Genomic DNA, 18,327 nt, shown 5'->3' with positions numbered 1-18,327 from the left:
AAATCTAAGAACAATCCGTGAGACCTGCAGGTCCAATGTGTAACTGGGGCACAGGTCAGGTGGCAGCCAGTGCGTCGACCCCATTAGTCTGGGATGGTCTGGTACAGGTTGAGTTAATGACTGAGGTAAACACGATAAATGTCATTCACCCCGTGAGCGTCTGTATTTCCTTTCCCCTTCCAGTGTTTTACTAGCTTTATTGCTTCCACGTGGAGGGAACATAGATCCACCTGCACTGGAAGTCCAGGGTCACTTTTTTCTTTTACACAAGAGCTTAAAAAAATCAGACCTTGTTAAAGATTTTTTAAACAGGTCAAGGCTGAGTTCGTTGTGAGCAGGTGACGTTCAGGATAAATAGGGCCTGGTGGGGCACTGAGTGACACTGTTCATGCTTTCTAGGCTCATGACTTCCTTCCCTGCTATATTTCCTCTGGACAAGGGGCTGGCAAACAGCTCCTGCTCTTGTTACCAGCATCGGTATCCTCACACTATCCTTTATAAAATCTTGAGCTGGAGGGACAGAGACCACCTCAACAGCAAGCTAAACTGTACGGCCTCAGAGCAAAGCTGTCACTGCGAGCAGAGGAGGACAGTTTGCCTCAAAGACCCAAAGGCCACCTACCAAGTTGCCTCCAGCGTGCTGGTCAAAACCATCTGCTTCATGAGAAGTCTACCATCCTTCAGTCAGCTTCGAACAGGAGATCAGTTATTACTATTAAGACACTGCTGGGCTCCTTTGTTTGTTCTAGGGCTTGCACAAGAAAAGATTGTGTTTGAAGTGACTGAATGTTCCAAATTCAAGCATCCTGAGGCAGATTCTGCTCGGACCAGGACTCACTGAAAAGGATGCTGCCCAACCAACTCTTGATGAAGTCCACAGATTGAAAACTTGTTTGCACCATCTTTGGAATCTGGATCTCAGTCCCAAAGAATATGCTTACCTAAAAGGTGCTGTACTGTTTAACCCAGGTAAACCCTCTTTTCTTATTATTTTTGCTTTTACCTTGACTAGTCTGTTGGATATGGGCTTAAACAGAAACCTATCCTTACCCACTGCAGCTGTTCAAGGTTTGAGTGCCTTGTCGTTCATTGAAGGCCTCCAACAGGAAGCTCAGAGAGCTCTCCATGAAGTCACCCACCTCCGTCACCCAGGGGATGCCAGTCGCTTCAGCCACATCCTTCTAGCAGCCTCCTCCACTCAGACTGTCAGCCACCACTTGACCACAGAGCTTTTCTTCAAGCCAGTTATCAGCAACATTGATATGTTACATTTATTGACAGAGATGTTGTTTGTCCAGTAAGAATATAATGCAAGATTTATTTGAATGTTGTAATGTAGAATTTTTAATACCAAAACTTGGTTGTAAGGCACATGAAATAAACCTTTTAAAACCTTAAAAGCTTGATGAAATTATAGGATTTGGGAACTCTGAGAGCATAGGAACTGATCCATTATCCATTCTTTGACTCCCTCCTGTGGCTGTATGTGGCAAAAACAAGCAATGACAGTTTGCTGCCGTTTAGTGAAATGCAGTAATGTGTTAATGGGTATTTGCATGACAGAGACAGTGAATCACTTTCTAATTAGTTGTATTTTCTACTTTTTGATCAATCAAACCAGAACAACGAGTGGTGTAGCACATTTCTTGATTAACTAAAAATACAGTTTTTCAGTATTCAGTACTCAAAATATTTTATTCTTTACACTCAAAGCACAGAATCAGAACTGGGCATGCAAAATAGGTATCGAGAAGCAAGCATAATCTGGGTAGTTGGAACAGAATCTATTAGCTAGCTGTGTGAATCAAATGAAGTCACTACAATAGAGTCCAATACAGTAACCATAAGGAAATGCTGATAAGAAGTCAGCTGGCCAAATTCCCACTGGGGCCATGGCAAACACAGCAAGTATGTTGGTTTGAAAACCTTCACTTCATGATTCAGTTTGGGATAGTGTTATTAATAAGTTATAGATCATTTACAGTTAGAACACGCTTTCTCAATATCTTTCAATTTATTAGCTGAGTAACACACAGAAAAGTACATGAGTACATTGCTACAAGCAGGATACAGAAAACATCTTACATGTATGTGTAAAAGACTAAGAACTGCTTCATGTTGCTAACTTCATGATATGACACTAGCAATGGCTAAACCTGAAATGAATCAAAAATCAAACGCCATTTTGCACAACGCCATATGGATAACAAGGGTAATGTTAGCTGGATAATATTGTTGCCTATATAACCCTGAACCCTGTTCAAATTAATGGTAACAGGGCGACACACGCAACAGTTTACTGGTGTAGTGCTGTCTGATATACAGTCTGAATGTATTTTTTTGTAATCTGCAAAAACAGGAAAATTTATAACACCCTGATTTAAATGAATCTACTTTTCTAAATTTGACATGGGGACAACTACAATGAAAATGCATAAAATAACCATGCAAAAAAGAATACTGTGGTAATGATATCATGGGGATTTCTAAACTGGAGCTTAGCCTACGCGTCCATCTATGACAGGGGTGTCAAACTCATTTTAGTTCAGGGGCCACATACAGAATAATTTGATGTCAAGTGGACCTAAACCATCTCAACTAGGTCAGAAGACTAAAGAGGCAAAGACGTCTGATGCAGCATCTCATCGCATTTCCCATCTAGCTTAGAGAAGTGTCCTACTTCATTGTTCTGTTGAATCAAATGGTGGTCACACAAGGCAGTGACACTAATCCCAGTTTCAGTAGTAAACCATGAGCTGACATTGGCCAATGGAGTGCGTTTGATATTACCGTACCATTTTTATACTTAAATAAGCCGGGAAAATGTAATGCTGGCCAGTATGGGTTTGCATTGCTGCAGACCAGTCAGAGTGCTCTTGTCAACCCCTGTCCACTACAATATTAAAATAAAGTGGTGCTTATGCGGGCTGAGATTAGTGTATATTCATTCATTTCTTCTTTGCAAAAAAACACACACAAAAAAAAAACAAAAACAGAAAGAGGCAATTACCAGGTTGTCATAGCTTGTAAAGCTGTAGCGTTTCTTTGTCAAGTCTCCCAACTTTGTCTTTTTGAAATACAAACAAAATGAAAAGAATTAAGCTCATGTTTTTTCACCTGCTTTTATTTAAGAATTAACATTTGTATCAATAACAGTAACATTTGCAATGTGAAATTGCCAAAGCAACAAGAAGCTCTATTTGAAAAAAAAAATGAAAACAGATCTGAGTTGGTGTCAAAGTAAAAAAAGACAAAAACCTTAACTGGATTAACTGCTCAAATGTTTCAATATTCAACACATGAAAACAATTTTAGTTTACAAATTTCAGAAGCTAAACATTAAATTGATGATTCATTATTTACTATTGTCAAGAATGTGAAACATATTGGATCATCTTCATTACCATCATCAGTCTGCTGGTCAGGTTAATAGATCAATTGTTATTTACACACCCAACTATCGCACACATACATAAATAAAATATGCTGACATACAAAGTGCAATTTATTAGACAGTTACAGATTTAAAACAGCAGTTTGTCAATGATCAATCATTAAAAACTACTTGAATAATACATGTTACTCAACTTGTCTTTTTCTGATCTCATTGTAAACAATAGACACTGGTTTAAGTTCTGTAATTTAAACTTAGCTGTTCTTAAATAAAAACGTTTATGTGATCATATTTTAGGTGATCAAAGCTTATTTGATATGATTATGTCCAGCTTTAATTAAGTATGCACTTACAGGATATACGAACTAGTCATTAGGATAAAATAGCAGAATGTAACCAGGTGGACATTTATAGCCAAAAGTCACAAAAATATAATTCTTATATTAGTAATATTGAAATTGTTACAAAAATAAGTAAAGAATTACATTTATATTTATCAATGATGATGATTTACATGACATTAAAAATTAATAATACCAACTTGCTATAATGACTTTTCCCAGTTTTAGTGCAAACTTTTTTTCACACACTGGTTTCCCGAATTTGTTCAGAACGATAATCTGTCACCATTTTCTTCATCTCACGGTCTGGCTTAAAATCTGTTCTTCTGAGCATAGTGTTTGGGCCGGCCAGTGGATCATATCTGAATCTGTAAAACAGTGTTTAGTCACTAAAAATACTCACAAGGATAGATGATTTCTGCCTTGCTGTCTTTCAAGATTTTGGATAAACATGGTTATAACAAAACAAGCTTAACAAAAAGCTTTTCTTAACTCAACGTAAAAACAAACAAACAAAAATAAAAACAAACAAAATAACATTAACCCATAAGATTATTTTTTTGTTTAAATTTAAATTTTTTTTTTTCCATTTCAACATCTTCTCCCACATACTGTTCTATTCAGTAGAAATGGGCTTGGTTTCTTATTGGTTAAAAGTAAGATGAGTAGTATTGCCCACACAATTTTCATTTTTGGTATAATTTTTGTTAAATAAATAAATGGATCTTAAGTCGTGTTGTTGTTTGTCACATTTATTCAAAGTTGTATTTGCTTCCTTCTAAGACCTGCTAAAATCACATGACTTTAATGATGTATTTCCCAAAAAGGAGGGAGTACTAACTTTGTTACATGACTAATCTAAAGAACAGTATGGTTATTTCACAAAATAAGCAGATGATCATGAATGTAATCAGAATAATACTAGGATTGAGAATTCTGCAGTACACACTAGCACCAATTTTAACACTGTCTCCATTCTCGGGGAAGACATGGAGGTGCGGAGATCTGCTCTGACAGTATAACTGTTTTGCAAGAGAACAAACTTTACTTTACTACAAACCTTACTTTTTTGTGTTACATAAAAAATTACATAAAAAAATCTTGCAATTACACCTCATGAAATGGAAACAGTTCTTCATAGAGCACTTTACAAGTTTTTTCTCCTTAGCTTAGACATTTTTGTCTTGTATCTCACTTTCTAGTTGCTTTGGATAAAAGCATTTGCCAAATGACTAAATGTAAATGTAATGTACATATTCATTCATGTATAATAGCTGCTATAGACTGACACCATGTATACCATGTGTAAGTTACATGTGCTGTATGATTGTACTCCAAGTAGAAGATTTGGGTGATTCTTAAATTATGTCCGGGTGTTTTTGGTGGGAGCCGTCAGCACCAAAAGCCCAGTAACAAATAGGGATAGTCGGGCTTGTGTTACGTTTGGACAAACAGGTCAAACGGGTAAGAACAAAAAGGGTAATTTATTAACAAAATGCAGGGGACATGGGGAACCAAACACTAAAAGTAACATAAAGAGACCTGAAAACATGGTGGAAAAACACAAACAAAACCATAAACACACATACAAAGTAATAACAGAAAATACTGCGGTAACGCAGGCAAAATACAAACTAATAAACCTAATAATGATTCTATAATCTCCTCAACCTTGCTGACACGCCTTCTGCAGAAGAAGCAGATGCTGGGAACTCGGAGCTGCTCTTACAGTTCTGAGACAAAGAATTAGCCCCTGCTTCCATTTTCTTTTGCATATTTGTTACACTTAAATGGTTCAGCTCATTAAGTAAATTTTAATATTACACAAAGATGACAAAGGAACAAAAAGATGACCTGAGTAAATACAAAATGCAGTTTTTAAATGATTGATGATGATGACCGACACAGCCATATGTGAGAAAAACTGACTTACCTTTTGAGGTGCTTTTCAACAGCTTTCCGTTCATACACTCTTCCATGTCTTGTTCTCACAGGATCAACAAATAACTTCTTAGTGAGCGGGCAGAGGAGATGGTTGGGAAAGGACTGCTCTACATGTCCCACCAATTTCTGTCAAATTGAAAGGATATACTATAGTAGAGCATAAGTAATTAATAATTATGTTTATATGTAAAATGCATTATATGCACATTGCAAATCTTTTATGGTATTTATATTATGTAGAACAAGATTGTAATAGTTAACAGTGATCTAGCCCATGTAAAATTTTATCCATCCATCAACACTTTATGCATTTATTGGCATATAAATAATAATAAAAAAGATATTTGATCCTTTGGCTGTTTCTTCTCTCTATGACACTTACCCAGACAACTTCCTTTTCCTTGTGGTAAAATCACTTGGCCTCCTGAGTACCCACCTTACGTACCTTACGTACATACGCATTTCCAATTTCCTTTATCAGCTTACATTATATACCATACAGTTTTCAGTTTCTGTAGGACTTTCCTTTGCACCCTAACACCTGTTTTGCCAATTCATCTCTTAACTCATTATCTGTTTTGATTGATCCTTTCTCTGATTGATCCTCGTTCGGATCAAACTAGACTTAACATATGTGATCCTTGTGCTTATTTTGTCTTTGTTTGAATATGTAGCAACATGTTTTTGAACTCTCCCTGTGCGCTTGACAGAAACCCATAGTTAATTTACCTTCTCCAGATCATCCAGTGGCTCCATGGCTATTTCCTCTGTGTGTTTTTTGGCTTCCAGCTCATATTTTTCATGACTGCTCAGGAATTCCTCAGCCAGAATGCTTCCAGAGAAAGAGATGCATATTTAATTAAAACATTTCATTAACCTGGGATTGAAAAATAAATAATTTGTAAGCCTATTAATTATGTTTCCATCATATTTCCTCAAATCGGTGTGGCAGGAGTTTTGAAATGTTAATTTACTTGTTACAAACAAGGCAAAAATGAGTAAGAACAAAATCCTGGAACAAAATAATCAGACATACAAAGTAACAACTGAAAACAAGGCTCTAATGCCAATAAAAAGACAAACCAACATAAAAATCAATAATACAAAGTTACAACAAAAAACTTTGCATAAATGTTGACAGAACACAAACAAACAGACTAACATGAAATACTAAGTAAAAAAAAGGCCGACAAACAAACTCCAAGGTGATTAAAAACAACGAAAAAAGTCCAACAAACGAACTAACTAACAAATAGCAAGGCTTCAACATGCAAAAAAGTCCAACAGAGGGGAGCTTACAAAGAGATGGGGACAAACAGGTGAAATGAATCAGACATTAATGAGTCTGGTGAGTGGAGGAAGAGGAAGTCTAAAACAGGAAGTGACAGGGCAGTGAGTGAAATATAAACCAGACAGGGGACAAAGGGAGAAACTGTAAAATTACTATATTGTACATGAAGGTCATCTGCAAAATATTAAATATTTAATATGTTCATTCATGTTTGTAAATCATGAATTAACAAACCAAAAACATAACAAAACATGGAGGTGCTATGAGTTACAGCAGCTGGATCCCTGAGATTCTGTGGTAGTCGCAGACACACCTGAGCTGCACTACATTATAATAGTGTCAGATAAACATGATACTTTACCATCCAATCCACCACTTCCAAAAATTGTTTTAAGAGTTTGTTGTGAACTTACGCTTTCTTGTTGACTATAGTTGACGCATTTTTTTATTTCTGGTTTCCAGTTTTTTCTTAATTGATATCCCATTTCCTTTCCCTCTGCTCCTATTGTGTCTCCAGCTTCTCTAGTAATTATTGATTCATTGTTTTCACCTGTTCTCTCTCCCCTTTTAAACAGTACCTCTCCCAAACTCAAACTGACGACTGCATGGTCTCTGTTACAGTATATAAAAATATGTAAGGGGAAATCTGTGTTTGCATTAATATTCACTCCCTTCAAGTCAGTATTTAGTAGATGTACCTTTGGCTGCAATCACAGCATGGAGTCTGTGTGGATAGGTCTTAATTAGGCTTGAATATCTGGACACTGGAATTTTATGCTACTTTCCTTTGCAAAACTGCTCAAGTTCTGTCAGATTCCATGGGGATCAGGTGTGAACAGCTTTTTTCAAGCCCATCCACAAATTCTTCCACTTGACCATGGAGTCTTTCACCTGCCTATTGGTGAACTCAATTTGTGATTTAACATGAGTTTTCTTCAACAGTGTCTTTCTCCTTGCCACTCTCCCATAAAGCTTTGACTGGTGAAGAACTGGTCAACAGTTGTTGTATGTACAGTCTCTCTCCTATCTCAGTTGCTGAAACTTGTAACTCCCTCAGAGTAGTCATCTCTGTGTTAGTGGCCTATCTCACTAGTCTCCTTCACTCCGTTTGTGTGGATGGCCTGTTCTAGGCAGATTTAGACATGTGCTATATTCCTTCCATTTCTTGATGATGGATTTCACTGAACTTTGGGGGATGTTCAGTGGAGATTTTTTTGTATCCATCCCCTGATTAATGCCTTTTCAATGTCCTCTTCTCTGAGTTGCTAGGAGTGTTCTTTTGTCTTCATGGTGTAATGGTAGCCAGGAATACTGATTAACCAGTGACTGGACCTTTCAGACACAAGTGTCTTTATACTGAAATCACTTGAGACGCATTCACTGCACTCAGGTGATCCACATTTACTACTAGCACCAAATATCTGGACCTCTGTTGGATTGGATCAGTCAGGGGGTGAATATTAATGCAAACATCAATTTCACCTGACATATTTTTAACTTAATTTATATTACTTTGTAGAAACCTGTTTTCACTTTAACATTAATGAGGTATTTTTCTGAAATGTCTTTGTCAAAGTCGTCAATTTTTATTGACCATCCAAAGAGGTGAATACTTTTTATGGCCACTGTATCTTAAATTAGTTTTCCCAATTAAGTCAATGAACCACTAGTCAAAATGGAATTACAAATATCTTTAATGTGATCATGGAAATTCAGTTTAAAAGTTTTTAATATTAAAATGGCCTGCCTTAGGCATTGCAGTCGCTCTCCCCCGACTGCAAAACATTATGTCATGATGGGAAACCCCTTGCTCTCACCTGATCTAATGATTGGTTTAGGTGTTGGCAGGACGTTTTATAGAAACATTTACTCTTATATTTACTTTGAAATATTTTGAGAGAATCCGAGATTTCAATGTGAATATTGATTATTTTACAGAATAAATGTAATTTATCAGAAAATATAATTTTAGACTCAAACTAGAGGATAAATTGACAGATTACTAAAATCACATTTGTACATGTTTCAGTCCTGACAGTCTATATATCTGACAGATCTGAAATCAAATGTATATATCGGGTTTCTATTGACTAATGTTTTACATTTTCATATATAGTTTTATTAGAAAACTGATATGTTGACTGTGTATCATTATAATTTCAACCCATTTCAGCTAAATATTTGAGTCAGATGAAAGTTAAACCATAAACACACCATCTCACCATATTCTTTGAAGAATTTAAAAAAACAAACAAACAAACAAACCAAACAAAAAAACAGTAACCTTTTGTGCAAGAAAAAACAACTAATCTGTTGTATTTGTTACTGTTGATGTTTATTTGTAAGTTTTCTTTCTGTCATGGGAGTGTTATTCTGTACAGTAGAATGGAGTCAAACATGCAGAAAAAATCAAAATCCAGAGCACTTGGTAATATTTTCAAGCACTGTAGACCTAGCAACCCCTCTCAATGATTATTTAAGTATTGTTCGTGTTTATACCAATACCATATTTAAATGAGACCATATCAACCTAAATACCTAAAGTCACTAGTGCATGGATGTACAGAGGGAGTAACTGTAATCTTACCTATCCAGTGGATCTTCAGGCTCAGGAACAATCAGCAATCCATACACAGCATCCAGGATTTCTCTCATGGTGATTTGGGCATTGTAGCTGCGATCAAATATGTTGTGGCAGATGCGCCCCACACTGTTAATGTTGCAGTGGTAAATCTTCATTCATGTTAAGAAAATTACACAGCATCTACAATGTACATATATTATTTATTTTTAAATTTAATTAATTTAAATGTTTACAAAATCCCAAACAAATCCAAGTTACTAATTTGCAAACATTCACCAATTAGGATTAAACCTGTATTGATATATTTCATAAATTAGGTTTTGGCAGGATACATGTGTAACAAAACGAACAGTTGGAGGCTTCACTGGGTAGTCAGGACCAAACTGGCAGAACAGCTCAAAGACTCCGTTCTCATAAGGTGTGTCAGGAGGGCCCTCCAGGAGAATTTTCCAGAATGCTGCAAAGTTTAAAATAAAAGCTCACAGCTGAAAATATTTAATATCAGGTAATACTGAATACCCAATGTTCTTCTGAATAAAACTACTAAATACAATAACCTAGCACCTGCAAAAAACACAAACATTTGGGAAACTATTTAAAGCAAGCAATTTAAAACTGTGCTACTACAAGGCTCAAAATCAGTCCACTCTGCTCCACCCACCTATCCCTCTGCTGTGTTTTGCTAAATTCCATGCTTTATAATATATAAGATGCTCTAAAACGCATTACTCAAATAGAAATAATTGAAATGTTCTTATTTGTTAGAAGACTTGCTGAAAAACTTATAACAGTCATAATCTCTACATTGTTGTCAGGCTGACCGAGTCACAAGAGACTCTGCACATTGATTTAATTCTAGTTGTTATATATATTTTAGTAAAAAATAATCAATCAATAATAAAAATATTTGATAAAGGTTACACATCATACATCTCTTTCAGTATAAAACATAAATAAATAAACACTTACTGAAGTCTGATTCAGATGGAAAAACATTAAAGTAGGGATGTGGGTGACAGTGTAGGCTCTTCAACTCCTCCAGGATTCGTTTGTCCCTTTCCATGAAACGGCCGTCTTTGGACTCTCGAATCCTCTTTTTCAGAGCACTAGTATAAAAGATCAGTGCTTTAGAATTACCTCAGTTATTTCAATAGACTATACTATAGAATAAGTGTGATTAATGCACAGATTCCAGCCAAAGAAAGCTGTACTTGCTCTATGTTCTGTAGGATATATTTTAGTTGTGTCAAAAATATTTTTACATACAGTCTCATAAAGTTCATAATATTGTTAAAAGAGTCAGGGACTGAAAGACCAAGGGCACTGTCAAATGAGTGTGACCTTAGGTGGAATTGCATGCGAAATAGTCAAGTTGCAATGATGGATATAGCGACCAGGCTCAGGAAAAAAAACACAGCTGGACAGGGCTGTAGAAGGTCCTTAAACCATCAGCATGATCGGTTTGGTGGTGGGTCAGTGATGGTCTGGGGAGGCATATGAATGAAGGGATGTACAGACCTGTACAGGCTAGCCAACAGTCTGGCCTGACCTGAGTACCATTAAGTATTGGCATGAAATTCTGGAACCCACTGTCTAAGCCTACACTGGTACCGCGGGTGCTGGGTTCCTCCTGGTGCAGTTATTTGCAATGATGATCTGACTATCGTACAAAAACATGAACACAAATTTCTAGTTCTCTATAGTAACATAACAAGTATAGATACAAATATAAAGAGTTCCTCTTGAACTTAGTTGTTTCTGTAGACAAAGTATTAATTGTGTAACTTTGTGTCTTCTCTCTACTGTAGTTGTGTTTCCTTCTCTCTGTCTCCCTCTCTCTGTACTTTTCTGCAGGTATCCTCGGCCTGGAGCTGTACATCTCCAGAATCCAGTTCATCTGCCCAATGTTCTTGATGCTTGTTGTTGTCTTTATTGCCTGCTGTTCTTTTCTCTCTTCTCTTTCCACTCACCCCAACCGGTCGAGGCAGATGGCCGCCCACTATGAGCCTGGTTCTGCTGGAGGTTTCTTCCTCTAAAGGGAGTTTTTCCTCTCCACTGTTGCCTAAAGCTTGCTCAAATGGGATTGTTGGGTTTTCTCTATAATGTTTTATATAAATATTTTCTGTAAGGTCTTAAACCTTACACTGTAAAGTGCCTTGAGATAACTTCTGTTGTAAATTGGCGCTATACAAATAAAATTGAATTGAAATTGAATTGAAATTGAATTAATTGCTGGAGATTTTAATATTCACTTTGAGAATCTAGATGACCCTCTGAGAACAGCATTTATGTCCATACTGGACTCACTAGAAGTAAATCAGTCTGTAGTAGGACCCACTCATAAAGCAGGTCACTTTAGATTTAATAATATCCTTCGCATTAAGTATAAGAACTCTACTTACAGTTCCACTGTCTGAAGTTATCTCAGACCACTATCTTGTCTCAACTGAAGTGTGCCATATTAATAATGTAAACTCAGTGCCACGCTACCGCATTAAACGTACATTCACATCAACTACCACACAGAGGTTTATCAGTAATCTCCCAGAGTTATCAACTTTGATTGGATCACTGTCTGACCCCATAAAACTCAACCAGGCAACTGAGTATTTAGAGTCGACATTCCGTTACACCTTAGATAATGTAGCTCCAGTTAAAAGAAAAGTCATTAGAGATAAGAAACTCGCTCCCTTGTATAACAATCACACATGTGCATTAAAACAGACCGCTCAAAAATCTGAGCATAAATGGCGCCAAACTAAATTGTTAGTATTTCAAATAGCCTGTAAGGAGAGCATCCAGAATTATAAAAAAAAAGCTCTTAATGCAGCTAGATCAATGTATCTCTCCACTCTTATCAAAAACAACAAAAATAACCCTAGATTTTAATTTAAAACGGTAGCCAAATTAAATAGAAAGAAGACCACTGCAGATATCTCCCCAACAACGTTGTGCAGTAGTGGGGACTTCACGAAAAGTTTTAATAACAAATTTGTAAATATAAGGCATAAAATTCAAGCTTTAAAACCAGACAATTGAATTGACGCAGATGATAAACTAACCACAGCAGATCAGTACCTAGAATGCTTTACTCCCCTTGAAGAGAATGAACTAATTTCTTCTGCAAAATCATCAACTTGTACATTAGACCCTATACTGACACATTTTTTAAAACAGATAGTGCCGGAAATAATAGAACCCCTGCTGAAAATAATCAATTCTTCACTCAGCAGTGGGTATGTTCCAAAATCTTTTAAATTAGCAGTTATTAAGCCGCTAATTAAGAAACCTGATCTCGACCCCTGTCAGCTGTCCAATTACAGGCCGATATCAAACCTCCCCTTCATCTCCAAGATTCTCGAAAAGATAGTAGCAGGGCAGCTATGCTCATATCTACATAGAACAACCCTAACATACACAAACTCTATCAGTCAGGATTTAGGCCTCATCACAGCACAGAGAAGGCACTTGTTAAAGTAGTAAATGACCTCCTATTGGCCTCTGATCAGGATTGCGTCACTATCCTTGTGTTACTCGATCTTAGGGCAGCTTTTGACACCAGTGACTATAGTATTCTCCTTGACAGATTAGAAAATGTTATAGGAATTATTTGACAGATTCCTATTTGACTGATTGATATCAGTATGTAGATCTAAATGGCGATTACTCCACATGCTCCCCAGTGGAGTTTGGTGTTCCACAGGGTTCAGTTTTAGGCCTACTGTTTTTTCCTTTAGCATGGTATTAACTTTCATTGCTATGCTGACGACACACAGTCATATGTTTCATCAAAACCAGATGAGATCAAACAGCTTAATAAAGTTGAGCAATGTGTAAAGGATATAAGAGAGTGGATGCTAATTAACTTCCTTCTGCCTAATCCTGATAAGACAGAAGTACTAGTCATAGGACCACATGCAAGATTTTAGATCACACTCTACCTCTAGATGACCTTTCTATTCTATTTAGTGCAACAGTAAAAAACCTTGGTGTGATTCTAGATTCCAGTCTTTCATTTGAAGCTCATGTAGATAATATCACCAGGATAGCTTTCTCTTCACCTCCCTCTCCTCTCTCTCTTTCTCTCTTCCTGTCTTTCTGTCCTCTGGACTTGTTTGACTCGTCCTGGTGCCCCACTTCTGGTTGGAGATCTTGTCGCTTGGATGCCTCATGTGGTCTTTATGGGATTCGTGTGGTGACTGGGGTTGGTTCCCCAGTCACCACACGACGGTCCTGGCCTCGGCTGATGTTGACAGCTATTTCTCTGAGTTCTTGACTCAACACTCCTACAAGTCTACTAAAGCGTCCAATAACTAACTGGACTCCATATTAACTTAAAGAAATCATCTGTTATACTGAACTGCCTGCTTTCTAACACATAGTATGTGATCACTCATATGAGGATGGGTTTCCTGTTGAATCTGGTTCCTCTCAAGGTTTCTTCCTGTTGCCTTCTCAGGGAGTTTTTCCTTGCCACCGTCGTCCTTTGCTTGCTCATCAGGCACAATCTGATTATTATGATTCACACACACTCACTGTTCATGTAAACTTCCATAGTTACTTTGGTTGTGTAAAGCTGCTTTGCGACCATGTCAATTGTAAAAAGAGCTATAGAAATAAAATTGAATCGAATTGAATGGAATTGGTGCACGACAATGGATATCCAGCATGATTTCTTTTCTCGCTGACATCTAATGTGTTTCAAAATGTTCCATTAATTTTGTACAATTATGTTGTTCAGTGAACACACTGAAAATCTTTTAATTGTACTGTCAACAAATAAAGGTTAAAGCGAATTAACCAGATTTCAGTTTATATTGCACATAGGCAGAAAAAGTCCCAGCTTTTCTGGAAATGGGGTTTGCAAAAATAATATTTTGTCAATTACCTCTCTGTGACTGTCACTTTACTGTGGATCTGGCTTGGTAACACAGCCTCAGGAAATTTATCATACCCATGAGTAGCGAAGAATCCTGTTAAAAGACTCTGAAAAATAACACAGGGACATAGTCCTTGTTATTGATTGTTTCAAAGCATTTGTGTGATCTATGCAGTCTAATTTTCAAAGAAAGTCTAACAGATTTGCAAACAATAATCACTGTACTAACTTTAGTGACGGTAGATGAGTCTGTTTTGCTCTTGGGTTTTCTCATCTCCAAGGAAAGAACAGTCTCAATCTCAAAAAGCTTGAGGCCATCTTTGCTTGTCTCTGGCTTGAAACAGCAACCCCCTGAATAAAAAGAGAGATGCAAAAGAGTTGTGCATATTTTACTCATTAAATGCTCAAGATTGGCTCAGAAAAAATGGTCCTTTACATTATTAAGTTCATTTTCAGTCAATACTACAAGAAAAATCATGTTGCTGATAGACTTACAAAATGGGATACAGTGCAGAAATAAAGTAAAAAAATATTATAATAATATAAATAATATAAATGTGCATGCCTAAACAAATACTCCACTAATTTACTATTTAATTTTTCTATTGAAATACAACATCTGAATTTTACTTACAGTACAAGTCAGTAAAAGTACTCCAACAAGAAGACGGTGTACAACTTGTTGTTATTAACATAAACGAGAAAGTCTAGTTCAGATGACAAATTCACAAAGGTGGAACCCACCAGTAACCACCTTATATAGTAACAGGAGGTTAATCCATGAATAATACATCAGCATCTTATTAATATATAAGGAGGACCTAATTCTGCAAAAGATAACTAGGAAATATTGATGTCTTCTCTGATCTATAGTGGAGTAAGGTTGAAATTGAACCATGGTGGTGTCACCGTCATGCTGTGTGAATGTTTTTCAGTTGCAGGAATTTGGAAACTAGTCAGGATTGAGGGGACAATAAACGCAACAATGTATGGAGACATCCGTAAAGGTAAAAAACCTGTTACAGAATACTCTGACTTTTCGCTTGCCATTGCAGTGTCTTCTGTTGTTACTTTGTATGTCTAGTTTGTAGTCTGTTTTAGCGCATTGATTGTAATTGTTACTTTGCATTGTTTGTCACCGTTTCGGCCTGGCATCAGGCCAAGCTGAGGATTTCCCTCACTGCTCCACCTCACTCTCCCTCTGGACTCCGCCCACCAGCCCATTCTCTCCCTCTGCTCACAGCAATCAGCTGAACATTGGACTCACCTGTGCCCACTTTCCCCTACAAAACTCTCCTCAGTCCTTTTCCCCTCTGTCAGTTCGTCGTCGTTCCCAACCTGTCTTCAGCGTCGCTCCCAACCCGTTTCCCGTGCCTACAAAACCTGCCTGTTCCTGCCTGTCCTCCTCAGACCTGTCTGCTTCCCCCCTGGATTCCCTGGACTTTGTTCCCCCTCTGAACTCTGGACTGTGTTACTTGTTTTTTCCCCGTGAGTGTTTTCCTGCCCTTGTGCAGTGGTTTTTGTTTCATCCTTTGATCCCTAAGTTGTGACTTTGTTTTCGTGTTTCTGCATGTTTTTGTAGTGCCGGGGACACCCGCCTTAGTTTCCCTGGTTTTTGTAGTGTGTTTAATAAATCCTGTTTAAGTTCATTCCTGCCTCGTCCCCCTCCTTAAATTGTGACATTGTTAGGTTTGCATGTTAGTTTGTATTTTGCCTGCTTCAGATCACTGTGTTCCTTTGATACTTTATATTTATAGTAATTGTGTATTAGTTTGTTCTTTGTCGGCATTAGAGCTTTGTTTTTTTTTTATACTTTGTATGTTGTAATTCACTACTGATAGGATGTCCCAATAATTGCTTAAGCCTGCTAAAGCCTCCAGATAATCCAAAATGCTGCAGACAGATGTCTGACTGGAATTAGCAAAGGAGATCACATTTATCCTACATTCGCTTCTCTCCATTGGCTCCCTGTAAACCCCAGACTTCAGTTTAAAATTCTTCTCCTCACATATAAAGCACTTCAAGCCCCATCTTATCTTAAAGACCTCATAGTTCCATATTTTCCCAGCAAAACAAAACAACAAAAAATAATTGAGAAGCAATGCTCTAAAGGAAGTTTTTCCTCTCCACTATAGCCTAAAGCTTAGGTTTCCTATGTAATTTTCTATACAATTTCTAAAATGTTTTTTCACGTTGTCATTATTGGGTATTGTTTGTAGAATTTTATGAAAGAAAATTCATTGAAACAATTTTGGAACAAGGCTATAACATAAAATGTGGAATAAGGTAAGCAAAGTTGGCAGTCGTCTATAGACTGTATAGAGTCCGTGGACAAGACACTGAAACATTTACATACATACACACTTACATAATATAATCATTTATTAAATTATTTATGCCTCCAACTATCCCTGTCCAGCAAAAATGCCATAAAGTTTACTAAATTATTAATTAATTTAATAGTATCAGCACATTACGTTTGAAATATTGTGGATACTAGGCACATTAGTAGGCTGGCCTTTAATCAGTACTGTACCTGTTGCAATGCTGATTCCATGAAGAACATTGTTTTCCACTTTTCCGAGAAGAACTGAATCAACTATAATGTTGGAATTTATCAGGTCAACTGCAACAGCCTCCGGGTTCTTTGAGGATCTATGCACAAATATTCAGATATGTTTCCAGAACATATTGTATCACAGTTCACACTGCATATGAAAGACCAGCAATCTGTGATTATCACTGGATTGTACTTATGACTCTTATTGATCTACTGCATTTCCCAATCCTTTAACACAGCAAAATAATTTTACCCCACATCATTTCCATCTGTGAGACACAGAATGCGAAGTCTACAGTCTGGAAACTTTCTCTTTACTTTTCCCAGCTCGAGCATTCCATGGTGTAGGGCATCATACAGCATGGTACGTCCAGCTGCCTTCAGAGTGTGCACATGTTCCTGCAAAAGGGAACCACTGTATCTAAGTACAATGAGAGAGACTATGCATGTTACATACAGAAACAAAGAACACATCTCAATATTTAATTGATATTTTCAATTATACAGTACCAAAGTAAACAGATCTGTACAGATTGATGATGGTTTGATGTATTCCACATTAATGTAACGTATTGTATTTTATTTACCTTAAACTTTTCAAGTGTTTCTGTAAATGTGTGGACTGTTGTCACTGTAGAGTTGAATGTCACAAGGCAAATGATGTGATGGAAATCATAAGCCATGCTTCGTGTTGCAAAGTTATCAAAAAGTTCTTTTACAGCATGAATTTTCTGGATTTCCACACTTCCGTAGCACTTTTCAGTCATTGAGGAGCTTGTATCTATCAGCACCTGATGAAATTAAAGTTCATAAATTAGATTTTATTGAGGTAATGTGACTGTGAGCTTGAGTGAATGACTGACTCATACCAGTTCTACTTTGTCAAGTCAACTTAATTTATAAAGCACTTTTAATACAGCAGACTGACTAAAGTGCTTAACAATTTAAAATAAAAGAATAGAACATAATAAAAGTGCAATCACAATAAAATTACCAACAAAACATTTAAATAAAATTTTAAATATAAAAGAACTAAAAGGAATAAAATACAATAAAATTGTTAAAGCCAACTTCTCATACTGGGTCAAAAGCCAAGGAGAAGAAATGAGTTTTGACCTTTGATTTAAAAAACAGTCAGTGAGGAGGCCTGTCTAACTTGCAGAGGCAATGCATTCCACAACTTAGGGCCTGCAACAGCAAATGCCCTGCAGTAGGTCAGCTGACCTGAGCGACCGAGAGGGGGAGTGCACACATAGCAGCTCAGAAAGGTAGGGATGGGCAAGACCATTTAAAGACTTAAAAACAAATAAAAGAATTTTAAAATGAACTCTAAG

General features: G+C 36.9%; 1 protein-coding gene and 1 pseudogene across 1 annotated transcript in view; one reads left to right on the top strand and one right to left on the bottom strand.

The window, feature by feature from the left end:
* The first annotated feature begins 403 nt into the window (after positions 1–403).
* LOC113154104 lies at positions 404–1,301 on the top strand (annotated as a pseudogene).
* Positions 1,302–3,122: 1,821 nt separating this feature from the next.
* LOC113153966 overlaps positions 3,123–18,327 on the bottom strand; it is a 32,836-nt gene continuing 17,631 nt past the window's right edge. The window contains exons 15-25 of the mRNA XM_026347897.1: positions 17,581–17,784; positions 17,247–17,392; positions 16,970–17,088; positions 14,663–14,784; positions 14,443–14,540; positions 10,524–10,660; positions 9,887–10,011; positions 9,558–9,703; positions 6,409–6,511; positions 5,669–5,805; positions 3,123–4,103 (exon numbers count right to left, since the gene is read on the bottom strand). Coding sequence (XP_026203682.1) covers positions 3,977–4,103; positions 5,669–5,805; positions 6,409–6,511; positions 9,558–9,703; positions 9,887–10,011; positions 10,524–10,660; positions 14,443–14,540; positions 14,663–14,784; positions 16,970–17,088; positions 17,247–17,392; positions 17,581–17,784 — 1,464 coding nt within the window. The 3' untranslated portion in view covers positions 3,123–3,976. The remainder of the gene's footprint in view (positions 4,104–5,668; positions 5,806–6,408; positions 6,512–9,557; positions 9,704–9,886; positions 10,012–10,523; positions 10,661–14,442; positions 14,541–14,662; positions 14,785–16,969; positions 17,089–17,246; positions 17,393–17,580; positions 17,785–18,327) is intronic.

The sequence above is a fragment of the Anabas testudineus genome, chromosome 11 (assembly GCF_900324465.2).
Source record: "Anabas testudineus chromosome 11, fAnaTes1.2, whole genome shotgun sequence".
Classification (NCBI taxonomy): domain Eukaryota; kingdom Metazoa; phylum Chordata; class Actinopteri; order Anabantiformes; family Anabantidae; genus Anabas; species Anabas testudineus.
This window is presented reverse-complemented; position numbering and strand designations above follow the sequence as displayed.